Source organism: Hyalella azteca, unplaced genomic scaffold (assembly GCF_000764305.2).
Source record: "Hyalella azteca isolate HAZT.00-mixed unplaced genomic scaffold, Hazt_2.0.2 contig16226, whole genome shotgun sequence".
Lineage (NCBI taxonomy): Eukaryota > Metazoa > Arthropoda > Malacostraca > Amphipoda > Hyalellidae > Hyalella > Hyalella azteca.
This window is the reverse complement of record NW_025946052.1, coordinates 3,545-20,715: the sequence shown is the minus strand read 5'-3', so window position 1 is coordinate 20,715 and position 17,171 is coordinate 3,545. Positions and strand designations below refer to the sequence as shown.

Sequence of the window (17,171 nt, the reverse complement as noted above, 5' to 3'; positions counted from 1 at the left end):
TTCATGGCTCCCTCATGGTCCTATTATCTTGGTCCCCTCATAGTCATGCTGGCTCGGATCCCTCATGGTCCCCTCATTGACCCCTAGTCTTAGTCACCAGCGCGGTCTCCCGGTAGCGCCGGGCGCGCTGCCTGCACCTAATTCATCGTCACGATGTCGGTGTTTTGCTGAGCGCTTCGGCGGGGCATCGTGTCTTGAACGCTGCATGGCGTGGTCATTGTATGGGATACATATTTACTGTGTTAAATGTAGGCACTTGTGTGGGATACATGCAGGTACTGTGTGTTAAGTGTATGTACTTGTGTGGGATAGATGCNCTGGCGGCCGGCCACTAGAACGCTGGTGAGACCGTTTTTTTACCGTATTTTATCGAACAGTGTAGAAGCAAACGGTCGCGTTGGTTAACCCGGTCCTGGTCGAGGACCTCAATTATGAGGAACTTTACCAGAAGTTTCCTGGAAGCTCAGGCGCGCTGAAGGTTTCATCATTACCGCTTCATACCCAACACCAATTGCGCAGCAGTCGAAAGCTGTTCTCGTGACCTTGCCACAGCTCCGTGCCTGGTGAGCGGGAAACCGCCCGCCGTTATCTCAAACAATGTCTGCTTCACGAGACGCCCCCTACAATTGCGATTTTTTTACACTCATTACACAACTTACACGACGCTGACTCACTAAATGAAGGCCTCATTATTTTTTCGTAGGTACCAGAAAATGTAGTCGTACCTTTTTCGCACCCGAAAATGTAGTCGTACCTTTTTCGCACCCGAAAATGTAGTCGTACCTTTTTCGTACCTTACGCAGAGAAGATGCTGTACAAGAAACTGCTGGACAAGTCTGTACCTAAAGTTTTTGAGTTGGAATTTTAGGACCCAATTATGGGGGTATAAGAATGCAATTGATTGCAATATCGTCCGGTGATTTCCATGTTGCGTTAAAGCCTAGCTAGTAGGAATGTAACCTAAAATGTGGAAGTCTAATATTCGGCGACCGCCAACGCAATCCCATGACAAAGCAGACTTCGATTTGGTGTTGGGGATCTCCAAAGAACTCGTGCGGCATGCTAACGTCAGCATAATGATGAGGCATTCTGCCAGCCACTGTCAGCCATTCTGCCGGCCACTGTCAGCCATTCTTCCAGCCACTCTGCCGGCCACTGTCAGCCATTCTTCCAGCCACTCTGCCGGCCACTGTCAGCCATTCTTCCAGCCACTCTGCCGGCCGCTGGTTCCATGCAGTCGCTCTGCCAGCGATGGCTAGCCCAGCCCTGGCGGCATCTCGACCTCGCATGCCTGACGCCGCAGCGGAAATAGCTTCGCAACCCAGCGTGACGTCGACCCGTCCCTGCAACCCAGCGTGACGTCGGCCCGTCCCTGCAACCCAGCGTTCGGATCCCTCATGGTTCCCTCGTGTTCCCCTCATTGACCGCTAGTCCTAGTCACCAGCTCGGTCTCCCGGTAGCGCCGGGCGCCCTGGCTGCACCTAGTTCCTCGTCACGATGTCGGTGTTGTGCTGAGCGCTTCGGCGGGGCGTCGTGTCTTGAACGCTGCACTGCGTGGTCTTTGTATAGTATACATATTTACTGTGTTAAATGTAGGCACTTGTGTGGGATACATATTTACTGTGTTAAATGTAGGCACTTGTCTGGGATACATGCAGGTACTTGTGTAGTATACGATTCCTGTGCCGAATTTGCCGGGCGAAAAGACTCGAACCTTGCATGACTGGATGACTAATGAGGCGTTGGTTACACTGTTAGAAAAATCACCGTTAAACTGTCTCACCGACGTTCTAGTGGCCGGCCGACACGTGAAAAGAAACCCCGCATGACCGTTTTTATTCAAATTTAACATTAAAAACCCTTACAACATCTGAAAAAATGGATAAGCGGTTTATTTTCAACTGGCGGCCGGCCACTAGAACGCTGGTGAGACCGTTTTTTTACCGTATTTTATCGAACAGTGTAGAAGCAAACGGTCGCGTTGGTTAACCCGGTCCTGGTCGAGGACCTCAATTATGAGGAACTTTACCAGAAGTTTCCTGGAAGCTCAGGCGCGCTGAAGGTTTCATCATTACCGCTTCATACCCAACACCAATTGCGCAGCAGTCGAAAGCTGTTCTCGTGACCTTGCCACAGCTCCGTGCCTGGTGAGCGGGAAACCGCCCGCCGTTATCTCAAACAATGTCTGCTTCACGAGACGCCCCCTACAATTGCGATTTTTTTACACTCATTACACAACTTAGACGCTGACTCACTAAATGAAGTTCTCATTATTTTTTCGTACCCGAAAATGTAGTCGTACCTTTTTCGTACCCGAAAATGTTTTCGTACCTTTTTCGTACCCGAAAATGTAGTCGTACCTTTTTCGTACCTTACGCAGAGAAGATGCTGTACAAGAAACTGCTGGACAAGTCTGTACCTAAAGTTTTTGAGTTGGAATTTTAGGACCCAATTATGGGGGTATAAGAATGCAATTGATTGCAATATCGTCCGGTGATTTCCATGTTGCGTTAAAGCCTAGCTAGTAGGAATGTAACCTAAAATGTGGAAGTCTAATATTCGGCGACCGCCAACGCAATCCCATGACAAAGCAGACTTCGATTTGGTGTTGAGGATCTCCAAAGAACTCGTGCGGCATGCTAACGTCAGCATAATGATGAGGCATTCTGCCAGCCACTGTCAGCCATTCTGCAACTGTCTCTTATACACATCTAGATGTGTATAAGAGACAGACTTTGAGAAAANACATAATAAAATGTACCTCATTTTTATTCTGTCTAAACTGTAATTAATTTCCGTAGATAAACTTCAAACTGAGGAGACTGTACACTGCCCTTTTATGATTTGAATTGATTTCTTTTATTGGAAGAATGTCAAATACTTCGTGCCTAGTATCACTTCATAGGAATGAACTTTGGTTCATGTTGCACGAAATTAATTAAGCTAATAACTATATTTCACTTCTCATCATTGAAGTTTATTAGACATATCCCATAACTAAGTGTAGCCTTGTGTCATGCTTCACTTCTTATCATTGAGGTATATCAGACCTGTCTCTTATACACATCTAGATGTGTATAAGAGACAAGTGTTAATGGGCGCGTGAATGCAGGGTCTGATCTAATGGGAACTGCTATCGTTTGTCAAGCGTTATGGGCGCGTGAATGGAGGGTTTGATCTAATGGAAACTGCTATCGTTTGTCAAGTGTTAATGGGTGCGTGAGTGCAGGGTCTGATCTAATGGAAACTGCTATCGTTTGTCAAGCGTTAATGGGTGCGTGAATGGAGGGTTTGATCTAATGGGAACTGATATCGTTTGTCAAGCGTTAATGGGCGCGTGAATGGAGGTGTTATCTAATGGAAACTGCTATCGTTTGTCAAGCGTTAATGGACGCTTGAAGCTCTGCCCTTTATCTTCCTTGTGAACCGCACTTCCCGTGGCAGGATAAGATAAGGTCGCCATCATTAGAACGCTCTTCACTTTAAGTTCGTTTTCGCGTGAATGCCGTCGAATGTACGTGCTAAGATTTTGACTATTCAAGGCCTATACTTTCAAAAAAAGTTAAGAGATCGTAAGTTCATCAGCCAATCCTTGACGGCCTTTCAAGCAAAATCCACCAATCATACATAAGAAAATAGAGCGTTAAGTACTTACGTTCACTTAGCGAGTTTTGAAAGTAAGGCCCCAGGTCTAATAGTGCCTGAAAAAGTCATCTATCGTTATTAGGAAACGAATTGTCGAAAAAAGTCATTAATCGTTTTGTAAAAGTGAAGCGTCATTGCGGTGATCGCTCGCATCACAATCAAAGTCTTTCGACTTTTGTGGCAATCGTTTGTCGGCGTGATTGAGTTTAATTATCTAACGTTTTTAATCATCAAACGTGTAAAAAATTAAATGTTTTTTAAACCGTAACTAAAAAAGAAAATGTGCCCAACTACTCAAGATCACGCGCCTGATAGCTGATCCTTTTTTGCACCACCTGCACTGCAAGAACTGCCTCTACCATCTCCACAATCTTCACTGCCTGCACTGCCTCTACCATCTCCACAATCTTCACTGCCTGCACTGCAAGAACTGCCTCTACCATCTCCACAATCTGCACTGCCTGCACTGCAAGAACTGCCTCTACCATCTCCACAATCTGCACTGCCTGCACTGCAAGAACTGCCTCTACCATCTCCACAATCTGCACTGCCTGCACTGCAAGAACTGCCTCTACCATCTCCACAATCTGCACTGCCTGCACTGCAAGAACTGCCTCTACCATCTCCACAATCTGCACTGCCTGCACTGCAAGAACTGCCTCTACCATCTCCACAATCTGCACTGCCTGCACTGCAAGAACTGCCTCTACCATCTCCACAATCTGCACTGCCTGCACTGCAAGAACTGCCTCTACCATCTCCACAATCTGCACTGCCTGCACTGCAAGAACTGCCTCTACCATCTCCACAATCTGCACTGCCTGCACTGCAAGAACTGCCTCTACCATCTCCACAATCTGCACTGCCTGCACTGCAAGAACTGCCTCTACCATCTCCACAATCTGCACTGCCTGCACTGCAAGAACTGCCTCTACCATCTCCACAATCTGCACTGCCTGCACTGCAAGAACTGCCTCTACCATCTCCACAATCTGCACTGCCTGCNGTACAGCACTCCGTGCTAGATGTGTATAAGAGACAGCTCCACAACTGCACTGCCTGCACTGCAACAACTGCCTCTACCATCTCCACAATCTGCACCACCTGCACTGCAACAACTGCCTCTACCATCTCCACAACTGCACTGCCTGCACTGCAACAATTGCCTCTACCATCTCCACAATCTGCACCACCTGCACTGCAACAACTGCCTCTACCATCTCCACAACTGCACCGCCTGCACTGCCTGCACTGCAACAACTGCCTCTACCATCTCCTCAACTGCACTACCTGCACTGCCTGCACTGCAACAACTGCCTCTTCCATCTCCACTGCCTGCACCACCTGCTGCATGTGCGCGGTGCAGATGGAGGCTCGCACCAGAGATCATACTTGCATGTTAACTAACTTGTAATGCCGGATATTATGACCGAATTGTCGCCTATTCTTCGATGTTGGGTCTGTTCGTTTTTGAATTTCATTTCTTACACGTTCTGTGTAATTTCCCCATAATAAAGTTTGTATTCCGCCCGTAGTCTCCCCAGAATGCCAGTGGTATTCGTCCCCTATTCTCCCCGAGTATAGTTCATACTAACACCAAATATGCCCTTCCTCCCACCCCACCCACCCTCATCCCTGCATACCCACCATACCCACCCTTGCCCAGGAGTTGTCACTTTTGTTGATGCCCTGGCGCGGCTGTGAACGCCAGTCTAGTAAATTCTAGTAGTAAAAGTCCAGTAAATTGTACCTCGTAGCGCTTTTCGGTGTCCACGCGTTCTGTCGGTAAATTGTGCCCAATCGCTTTCTGTTGAATGATTACTAGTATTGCGTTGCGTGTAATTACCGGGTTCGTGCAAGGCTTGTCGCATTGCATCGTTGCACCGCTGTTTGTTAGGGCCGCTTCCGGGGTCATTATGATGTATTTCTCTCTGTAGTGACAAATGACAATAGAGCGCCCGTCCTGGTGATGTCATATATGAAGAGGCTTTGGTGAAGGCATCATTGAATGCCTATATACGTAGTGAGGCAGGCTGCCGTAAAAGCTATGATGTTAACAATAGGCTGTTGTAAAAGCTAGGATGTCAACAATAGGCTGCTTTAAATGCATGGGTATTAACAGCAATACAGAATTTCCATTGAGGCCGGGATGCCACATCGCTTTTTGGCATCAGATGTCACAGAAATTGAGGAGAAGCAACTAGTTCGAGATCTCTGAGTGTTGATAAGTACTGAAGCCCACATCAAGGAAATAGTTGCGCGAAGCAGATAACGGATGGGGTAGATCTGGCGGACATTTCGAACGAGAGAAGCAGCACCAATAATTACACTCTTCAGAGCCCTCGTGCTCCCCAATCTTGAGTATTGCTGCAAAATTTCGGCGCCATTCAAGGCGGGTACGGTGCGGAAACTAGAGGCAGTGTAGGTGACTTTAACGTGCAGGATCAGCGGCATGAGGGAGCTGAACCTGAACTACTGGGGAAGGCTGAAACACCTGAAACTGTGCTCACTAGCGGAAAGGAGAAGAGAGAGGTATATCATACTGTACACTTGGTAAATGATAACCGGACTGGCTCTCAACTTTGCGAATGAGACCATCAAAATAATGATATATCACAACAACAAAATAGTGAGGGAGTGCAGGATTCCCCATTTAATAACCGAGCCGCGGCCAGAGTACAGACTCTTCGTGAGAGATCACTGTCCGTAGTAGGACCGAGGCTCTTTAATGCCTTGCCAAAAGCGCTGCGAGGAGGGGAGTTTACCCTTGCAACATTCAAGAGACGACTGGACAAGTGGTTGAGAAATATCCCGGATTGTCCAGTAATGGGAAACTACCATCAGCAAGTGACATGTAATAGCATCTTGCATCAGGTGGCCCAAAGGAGGGCAAATAGACGGAACACGTCCAACGTTACATCCGGGACCCGAGGGCGGGGTGACCTGCCTAGCGACGACTTTGAGACGGACGACGACGAAGGCGGCGCATCAGCGTGACCTTGGACTAAGAAGTCCCAAACTCATCATAAGGTCACAAGGCCAATAGGCTGCTGGATAAGCTAGAATGTCAACAACAGGCTCATGTAAATGCACGAGTGTAAACAACAGGCTGCTGTAAGGATTGTTTACAATTGACTGCTGTAAATGCCTAATAACCAAAGGTTGCTGGCGCGCGGTCAAGGTTGAGCCGAAAGCATATTTCGCTGCCGCTTCCTCGTCCAGAATTGCCACCGTATTGCACGCGAAGAATTGCGTCATCGGCGGCCAAGGTTACGGCCACATCGATTGCTTGTCTTCCTGCCTGCGCGCAGAAAAAATTTATTGTCCAAATAATGACATGCATGTTTACTAACTGCACTAGTAAACAGTAGGAACAGTAGTAAATACTACTGAACTAGTAAACACTAGTGAACAGTAGTAAACAGTAGTTCGTTAATGCCGAAGATACTATACTATAGGACTGCGATGCTTGTTTTTAACGGACGCTGACGCGCTTCTTCTCAGAGCAAAACTGGGTTAGGGTGACCCACACAAGTTCAAGTGCACGGCTATTTGGACAAAGTCTTGTTCATTTCTGTGAGTGCCATGCGGTACAGCAGGCAAGCGTGCAGCTGATGCCCAGCGCAGGAAGTTCATCATCAGCGCTGCATGCGCGAGCACGAGCGCGCCCCAGCCTTGTGGTGTCTGCCTCTCCCCTCACTACCCTCGCTACCCTTACTACCCTCGCTAACCTTAGCACCCTCACTACCTTCACTGCTCTTATTCCCCTCACTACCCTCACTCCCCTCACGTACCCTCACTACCCTCACTTGCGTCGCTATCCTTCCTACCTTCGCTACCCTTACTCTCCTTACTCCCCTCGCTACCCTCGCTGCCCTTACTACCCTCACTACCCTTACTATCATTACTCCTCTCACTACCCTTATTCCCTTCGCTACCCTCACTCTCCTTACTACCCTCGCTACCCTCACTACCCTTATCACCCTTGCTCCCCTCACTACCCTCACTCTCCTTACTACCCTCGTCACCCTCGCTACTCTTACTCCCCTCGCTACCCTCACTACCCTTATCACCCTCGCTACCTTTACTACCCTCACTACCCTCACTCCCCTCACTACCCTCACGGCCCTGCTTGGCCGCCCTCGCATCCACCGAATATTGAAACCTGCTCATATCTAATCTATTATACTTCATCAAACGTAGTTGTGTGATACCGACTTTCATTGTGAAAAATCCAGCTTACAACTGATCGTGATAGTAGAACTGATATTAAAATTTTTCAATGGTTAGAATGTTTAGTCGCGTAATAATGTGCACTGCATTGATATCTATGTGATAATAAATACTAATGCGAAGGTAACATTACAGTTCAGGTAGCAATATCGTTTAGAATGATCATTTTCATCCGGTGTGGTCAGTTCAGTGTTGCACGCACATCTCTGGTAGGAATAACATTATGATGAGACAATGAAATGGGCGGCAGCGGAAGTGATGCACAACTTGTGCTGTGTAATTAACTAACCTTTGTGTCGTTGTGATGTGTCTTCTGCAATACAACATCGACCTTATTTAGTGGCCTTTTAGCAATAATTATTTATTTACGTCATCTGCCCTACAACATCGACCTTATTTCGTGGCTTATTTTAGCAACATTTATTAGTTTCTGTCATCGTAGCACGGAATCTATTTTACAGCATTGTGTCCTTAATAAATTCACAGCTTACCAAACTCTTTACGGACCAAATGTACTGCATTCCGTGCTCTGAACACATCCTATTGTACAGCATTCCGTGCTCTGAACACATCCTATTGTACAGCACTCCGTGCTCTGAACACATCCTATTGTACAGCACTCCGTGCTCTGAACACATCCTATTGTNATAACGAGAAGATAACGAGACGCGGTCATAACGAGAAGATAACGAGACGCGGTCATAACGAGAAGATAACGAGACGCGGTCATAACGAGAAGATAACGAGACGCGGTCATAACGAGAAGATAACGAGACGCGGTCATAACGAGAAGATAACGAGACGCGGTCATAACGAGAAGATAACGAGACGCGGTCATAACGAGAAGATAACGAGACGCGGTCATAACGAGAAGATAACGAGACGCGGTCATAACGAGAAGATAACGAGACGCGGTCATAACGAGAAGATAACGAGACGCGGTCATAACGAGAAGATAACGAGACGCGGTCATAACGAGAAGATAACGAGACGCGGTCATAACGAGAAGATAACGAGACGCGGTCATAACGAGAAGATAACGAGACGCGGTCATAACGAGAAGATAACGAGACGCGGTCATAACGAGAAGATAACGAGACGCGGTCATAACGAGAAGATAACGAGACGCGGTCATAACGAGAAGATAACGAGACGCGGTCATAACGAGAAGATAACGAGACGCGGTCATAACGAGAAGATAACGAGACGCGGTCATAACGAGAAGATAACGAGACGCGGTCATAACGAGAAGATAACGAGACGCGGTCATAACGAGAAGATAACGAGACGCGGTCATAACGAGAAGATAACGAGACGCGGTCATAACGAGAAGATAACGAGACGCGGTCATAACGAGAAGATAACGAGACGCGGTCATAACGAGAAGATAACGAGACGCGGTCATAACGAGAAGATAACGAGACGCGGTCATAACGAGAAGATAACGAGACGCGGTCATAACGAGAAGATAACGAGACGCGGTCATAACGAGAAGATAACGAGACGCGGTCATAACGAGAAGATAACGAGACGCGGTCATAACGAGAAGATAACGAGACGCGGTCATAACGAGAAGATAACGAGACGCGGTCATAACGAGAAGATAACGAGACGCGGTCATAACGAGAAGATAACGAGACGCGGTCATAACGAGAAGATAACGAGACGCGGTCATAACGAGAAGATAACGAGACGCGGTCATAACGAGAAGATAACGAGACGCGGTCATAACGAGAAGAAAACGAGACGCTATCATAACGAAATGATAACGAGACTTATCTTAACGAGAAGATAATGAGACTCTTATCATAATAACGATGATAACGAGAAGATAACGAGACTCTTATCATAACGAGATGATACCGAGACGCTATCATAAAAAGAAGATACCGAGACGCTATCATAACGCGATGATAACGAGACGCTATCATAACGAGAAGATAACGAGACGCTTAACGAGAAGATAATGAGACTCTTATCATAATAACGATGATAACGAGAAGACGAGACGCTATCATAACGAGAAAATACGAGACGCTATCATAACGAGAAGATAACGAGACGCTATCATAACGAGAAGATAAAGAGACGCTATCATAACGAGATGATAAATAAAGAGACGCTATCATAAAAAGAAGATAACGAGACGCTATCATAACGAGAAGATAACGCGATGATAACGAGTCACAGACCTCTAGGGGGCGTGCACCCAATACGTGACCAGACAAAACAACAGCCTCATCACCCTGCGCACTGAAACACTCAACAATCTTCACATAACAAATCTACTCGAGAAACACTCTTCTTATCTACATTATAGTCCGTGCTCGCGGTCTATGACTAATTTAATTGCCATTAGCTTCACGATTTCGTTTATATTTTGTTGGTAATTTGTTAAGATCATATAGTATCTCGGTATTTCATCACTTGGTAATGAAATTAATTATAATATGTGTGTTGTATGCGTGATGGAAAATGCGGGGAATGAGGGAGATATTCCGTGATTAATGTAACCTGGTCTTACTGCATCTAGTGGTTTAGAACGATCATTTACGCAACTAAACAGTCACTTAGATGCCGACATAAAAAATGAATCGCCTATTATTTATTGCGTGTCATTAGATCGAACAATATCGTCTTACGTTCCAATATCGCTGTACTGTATAATGGTGAGCAGTGTACTGGCAGTGAGTAAGCAGTGTACTGGCAGTGACAGTAAGCAGTGTACTGGCAGTGACAGTAAGCAGTGTACTGGCAGTGACAGTAAGCAGTGTACTGGCAGTGACAGTAAGCAGTGTACTGGCCTGTCTCTTATACACATCTAGATGTGTATAAGAGACAGGTATATACGCGTCGGTGATGTCAGCGCTACCGTCGCGCGTTCCTCTTCCGGTTGCTGGAATTTTTCCCACCTATACATTCAAAAATATTAGTGATACTTTTTCCAAATAGCGAAGCACCCTTTTTTTTTTTTTTGTTTGGGTCATCCTGATCAAATTTGTCGTAGCCAAAAACGCGTACCGGTATCAGTGATAATAAGTTTGCTCACTGTTTCGCACTGTGGTTGAGATAGTGTGTCACTATTGGTATTGGGACAATGCGACCCAATAATTTTTCTGATTGTATATATATTTTCGAAGACTTATTAAATTATATTTTCTATTCATTATAATACTGGTATCCCTTATATTATATATACATATATACTTATAATATCCTCTAATAAGTCTTAAGCAAGTATTCTACTGTTCCTGCCTTGACAAATTCACCAGCTTGCTAAAAAATAATCCCTTCTTAATTTGATCGTGAATTGATGCGTTGTTTTAATTTCAATATTTGTCATGTCCCAGAAGTTCGTGTACTCGTGATAGCAAGATCGCGAAACTCAGTATCACTTACATTTATTGCTGATAATTAACGTTGGTGTTTCAATCTCCAGGGCCTATACTTTCAAAAAAAGTTAAGAGATCGTAAGTTCATCAGCCAATCATTGACGGCCTTTCAAGCAAAATCCACCAATCATAGACTTAGAGGTAGCAGGGTTAAGGTAGAGGTAGCAGGGTTAAGGTAGAGGGGCAGGGTTAAGGTAGAGGAGTAGGGTTAAGGTAGAGGGGCAGGGTTAGGGTAAAGGTAGCAGGGTTAATGTAGAGGGCAGGGTTAGAGTAGAGGTAGCAGGTTTGGGGTAGAGGTAGGGTGAGCAGGGTTAAGGTAAAGGGGCAGGGTTGGGGTGGAGGGGCAGGGTTGAGGTAGAGGTAGCAGGGTAGAGGTAGGGTGAGCAGGGTTGATCTAGGATGAGTAAGATTGAGTTAGGGTGACCAGGACTGAGCCAGGGTTAAGCTAGGGTGCGGCACAGCGTGTGGCATTTGAAGGGCGCTTCGTCGCCGCAAGTTCAGGGCCGCTATGACGGCTCTGAACGGCCGCGATGACGGCCCTGAACTGCCAAAATCGAGCGCGTCATCACCACGCAGTGTTGGCCCNAACAGAATCGTACACTATTTCTGTGCGTGATACGCATGTACAGTCATGTCTCTTCTTGCTCCTCATGTTGACAATCTCTCGTGCAAACAGACTGATGAGTTCAAATGTATACTCATTACTCTATGTCAACATCTGTCCTGCCTCCACAACCCCTCTCTTGCCCCATCTCTTCTTATTATCCATTCTCGCATTTTCGTCAACTCTTCTCGACAAAAACTCTGATGTTAGCGTCTCTCTCCTTATAATCTTCGCCCTCTTAAATTCTTGTCTCTTTCACATTTTTTTACCTCTCATGCGTTGAACAGAGCAGTTTTGTCTCAAAAAATCAATTCAAGTTATGAGAAAAACGGGAATGGGAGTCAAAAGTATTCACTATTAATTAAATATTCCATGAAAATATAATACATATTCTTGACGTTCACAATGTTATTAAATTCTTTCTTCTATATTCACTTATAATGACATGGAATTAATAATCGTAATTCAACGAATTTATGCTCGCTCGAGCTGTGATATGCTGGGCTCTTAAATCACTGGCGTCGTAGCCAGGAATTTCAACAGAGTTATTTAGACGACCCAAACTTCTGTGAACCAGTCACTGCATTTACTGCAACTGACATCACACTGCAGGCATCTAACACTACAGGCATCGAAAGCACTATTATTTACCGTTAATCCACCACTGCATTTACTGCAACTGACAGTACACTGCAGGCATCTAACGCACTGTTACTGCTGTGAAACCATCACAGATTTTGTAAGTAAGACTTTCCTCGCGGCAATAATTTACCGCTGTACTTCATCGCCAAATTTATCTTGAAGACTCGTCAATCGTCATTAGTTTTTAACTGGTGATAAAGTAGCGAGAGTTTTGTGGAACAATGTAATCTGGACGCCGGCAGGCACGCCTCCCAGACCTTGCGTGCTTGCGAAATGGACTGGGAATGTCAGGGCTGGTCGCCGTGCTGCTGGCGCTTCTGAACTCAACATTGCAGCAGCAAGGTTGAATTTCAGTGCTTTTTTGTGTGTGTGAGCTAAAACTTGGTGTTGATTGGAGCCATTTCTTATGTATATATATTTATGGAAATGTGATATTTATGGATTTGTTTTCTGTTTTATTGAATTGAGAATTTTTGAACGGCCAAGGTCTACTATATTGTTGGACTGTGTGGATTATGCTCTCTCGTTGGCCATGATGCAACACTGTTCCTATTAATTCTTAATTCATTCCCACCTCTATTGTCAGCTTTTTATAGTGTCATGCATACCAAATACGTGTGCTTTATATTTTGTAAAACTTATATTGTTATATTGTATTGTATATATTGTTTGCTTTATTTTTGTTTTGCTTTTGTAACTGTAAAAGTGACAATTCCAGTAATTTTGGCTTTGAAGGCGAAGCGAGCATTGCACAAATCCTATCGATTTAAAGTTTGCTTACGATTGTTGTCTAAGATCCTATATTCGGCCGTCCTCAAGAAATTATTCATCTCGATGATATTAATGCTGGATCTTGAATGCTGCCGTGGAATGCATTCAAAACACTTAACCTTGTGAAAGTTGTGACCAGCACCGGGTTCACTCTCGCAAGACTTACAGTTGAGTATCTTACGATCTGCGTTAAATTTACGATCACCGATGATCATGATGGCAGATTTACGAACTATTACGCTTTTGCGTGGGAAAAAGCCAATACACAAGTAATCTCGCCAAGCTAATAGCGAGAGCGTAAGCAAGAAAATATTCGGTTTATGTTAAACCCTCCTGCCAATCAGTCCATTTTTTAATCAATTCTGTCAATCAGAGGCGAGTAATCTCGCTTCATGCTCACTTTTTTTTACTTTCGATCACCGTATTACTTGCACGAACCATGAACGTACGATTTCCACGGTACTAAGACCATTGAGTGAATTGCGACCATTTAAAACGTTAGTATCGAATCAATTATATTTTAAGTTGAACATTGTTGAGATATTTTGGCGTGTATCTGCTGAAGAGCAGTGTATCTACTGCATAGTCGTTGCGACCGAGTGTATACCCGTATATTTACTGCGGCATTTACAACACACGCATGCCCTGGATTCTAGCGAATACTGTTGTAATTGAACTGAGATTTCTCCCATCTATACGGCATGCATGGAGTCGGACATCGAACCAAAGTTTTTTCGTTTTAAATGTTAACTTCTGAACCAAAATAAGACAACATCGTGACGTGTAGCCGCTGCACTCACTGCTCTTACCTCTCTGCCTCGTGACTGACGCTAGAACAACACAGTCATTTGTTCTTACATTTAGAACAGCGAAATTTTGCGAACAGCGAAGCAGTGAAACCTGGAAATTTGTTTTAATTGCTGTGTTCATACGAAGTTATTTAAAGTGTATAGACGTGCAGCCGGAATTGATATTATTGTTGAAAAGTTATTAGGTCAATAAGCATCACAGATAGGTACTCAAGGATGTTCAGCCTTGGTATTTCATCGTTAGCAGCGTTATCAGGCGCGTCTTGCCTGCGATAGTACACTGATAATCTTGATGCAGTCGTCCGCTATCATATGTATTAATTTTGATTCTAGGATTCACTTTAAGTGCGAATGCATGGTCGGCCAGAGGTTGGCCGCCGCTGTGTGTCAATTTATCGCGTGCTAATCAAGGATATCTTTTGTATATTCATCAAATGTGTGAAATGAGCCTGGCACCTTTATGAAATGTGTGTAAATGAGCCCCGCTAATGTATAGGGGTTGCTGAAGCGCGTGTCTAGGATAATTACTTACTTATATAACACGGACTTGATAGGTGAAAATAATATTTAACCTTATTTTTTTAGTTGGATAGTAGGAAATGATTGAAGAAGGAAAAGGTGGAAACTATTCCATCAACAATTCGAATTCGGTTTTGCAATTGGTACTTATAAATATAATTTAAAAGAGGCTAAATAGTTTTTTTCGTATTTCTAAATAAGACTGAAATGGAAGTCCTATCTTTGACGTAAAATGTTGGTTTGAAGAGGCATTTATGTAATTAGAATATATAAGCTTTAATGTTATTAACGGGACTATGAGAATAGCTGGATTTGGGATAACAGAATTCCAAAATTGTCAGTAATACCAAGCCTGGTAGCCTGCTGGTGATGCATTTAATTCTTTGTTGGTGGTCAATGATTGATCGGTAGATTTCGCGAGTAAAGCATTTTGTTGGCTTTTGCATAGAACTTATCAGTTGGACATATGTATAGCTAACGCTATGAGCCACCGATGCAGCAGTGATACGCCTGCAATAGCGCGACCATATGCTGTGTTCATACGAAGTTATTTAAAGTGTATAGACGTGCAGCCGGAATTGATATTACTGTTGAAAAGTTATTAGGTCAATAAGCATCACAGATAATCAAGAATGTTCAGCTCCATACACCTATAGAGCCTTGGTATTTCATCGTTATCAACTTTATCAGGCGGGCATACTTTCAAAAAAGTTGAGAGATCGTAAGTTCATCAGCCAATCATTGACGGCCTCTCAAGCAAAATCCACCAAACATAGACAAGAAAATAGAGCGTAAGTACTGTACTTGTCATACTTACGTTTACTTAGCGAACTTTGAAAGTATATATACATGGCCCCAGAGGTCTTGCCTCCGATAATACACCGATAATCTTTATCTAGTCGTCCGCTATTAAATTAATTTTGATTCTATAGGAGTCACTGACCAAGTACGAATGCATGGTCGGCCACAGGTTGGCCGCTGCTGTGTAAGTAATTTCATCCCGTGCTATATCCCATTTTTAGCGCATTTTCTCATTTATGGAAAAAATGCACTATTGTGCTCGCCATGTCCGTCCGTCCGTCTGTCTGTCTGTCTGTCTGTCTGTCCGTCCGTGACTTCAAGTTTTCGTCGACGAGAAAATGCGCTCTCTGTCACTCACTGCAGTGAGTACTGAAATATATTTTTTATATGTTTTGAAATGTTTTGAAATGTATGTGTTTAGAGCCTGACACCGCATACTTATATATAGGGACACTGCTGCATGGGGCGCGTATCCAGGATACTTACCGGGCCGAGATATAACAACACGGACCTGAAATTTCCTTCATAGTTGGATAGTAGGAAATGATTGAGGAAAAATGAGTAAATTATTGGATCAACAATTTGAATTCGATTTTGCATTTGGTGTATATAAGTATAATTTAAAATACGCAAAATAATTTCTTTCGTATTTCGAAACGAGACTGAAATAGAAGTCCTATCTTTTAGGTAAAAGGTGTTTTTTAAGGTGCCTTTATTTAATTAGAATATTAAACTTATTGTTATTAACGGCATTACGAGAATTGCTTGATTTGGGATAAGATAGTTCCAAAATTTCCGGAATTATCAAGCCTGGCAGCCTGCTGGTGATGCATATAATTGTTTGTTGGCGGTAAATGATTGATCGGCAGATTTCCCGAGTTGAGTGTTTTGCTGGCCATTAAATAGAATATTTCAGCTGGACATATATAGCGCAGCTATGGGCCACCGATACAACAGTCACGGGCTACCGATAGCGCGACCATAGGCCACCAATAAAGCAGCCTTAGTCCACCGATAGCGCGACCATAACCCACCGGTATCACGGACATTGGCCACCGATAACGCGACCATAACCCACCGGTATCACGGACATTGGCCTCCGATAACGCGGCCCATCGGTCGTAAGCCCCCGACGGCATCAGCGTTCCCACGCAGCGTGACGCCGGCGGCCATTGACCCTCAACTCGTAGCTCTCGGAGCTGGTAAGAATAGCATTACAAGCACCGTGTGTTGTGCGGGGCTGGTAAGAATAGCATTACAAGCACCGTACGTGTGTTGTGCGGAGCTGGTAAGAATAGCATTACAAGCACCGTGTGTTGTGCGGGGCTGGTAAGAATAGCATTGCAAGCACCGTGTGTTGTGCGGGGCTGGTAAGAATAGCATTACAAGCACCGTGTGTTGTGCGGAGCTGGTAAGAATAGCATTACAAGCACCGTGTGTTGTGCGGGGCTGGTAAGAATAGCATTACAAGCACCGTGTGTTGTGCGGAGCTGGTAAGAATAGCATTACAAGCACCGTGTGTTGTGCGGAGCTGGTAAGAATAGCATTACAAGCNCCTCACCCCTCTTACCTTCCCCTCACTCCTCTTACCTTCCCCTCACGCCTCTTATCTTCCCCTTACCCCTCCTCTTACCTTCCCCTCACGCCTCTTATCTTCCCCTCACCCCTCCTCTTACCTTCCCCTCACCCCCTTTACCTTCCCCTCACTCCTCTTACCTTCCCCTAACCTCTCTTACCTTCCCCTCACCCCTCTTA

General features: G+C 44.7%; 3 protein-coding genes across 3 annotated transcripts; 2 read left to right on the top strand and 1 right to left on the bottom strand.

Annotated features, from left to right (window-relative positions):
- The first annotated feature begins 3,270 nt into the window (after positions 1-3,270).
- On the top strand, positions 3,271-4,670 carry LOC108669962 (histidine-rich glycoprotein-like). Its single transcript, XM_018157408.1, has 2 exons — positions 3,271-3,274; positions 3,961-4,670. The coding sequence occupies exons 1-2, from the start codon at positions 3,271-3,273 to the stop codon at positions 4,668-4,670; spliced, it is 714 nt and encodes a 237-aa protein (XP_018012897.1).
- Positions 4,671-7,259: 2,589 nt separating this feature from the next.
- Positions 7,260-7,856, top strand: LOC108669961 (putative uncharacterized protein DDB_G0291608). The gene has a single exon (XM_018157407.1). It carries the CDS (start codon positions 7,260-7,262, stop codon positions 7,854-7,856), a length of 597 nt encoding a protein of 198 aa, XP_018012896.1.
- A 28-nt stretch (positions 7,857-7,884) lies between these two features.
- LOC108669960 lies at positions 7,885-9,627 on the bottom strand (the record flags this gene model as incomplete). Its single annotated transcript, XM_018157406.1, has 3 exons — positions 7,885-7,890; positions 8,168-8,191; positions 8,547-9,627. Coding segments are annotated over 3 exons (1,111 nt in total), but the record flags the coding sequence as incomplete, so codon positions are not given.
- Between the last annotated feature and the right edge of the window lie 7,544 nt (positions 9,628-17,171).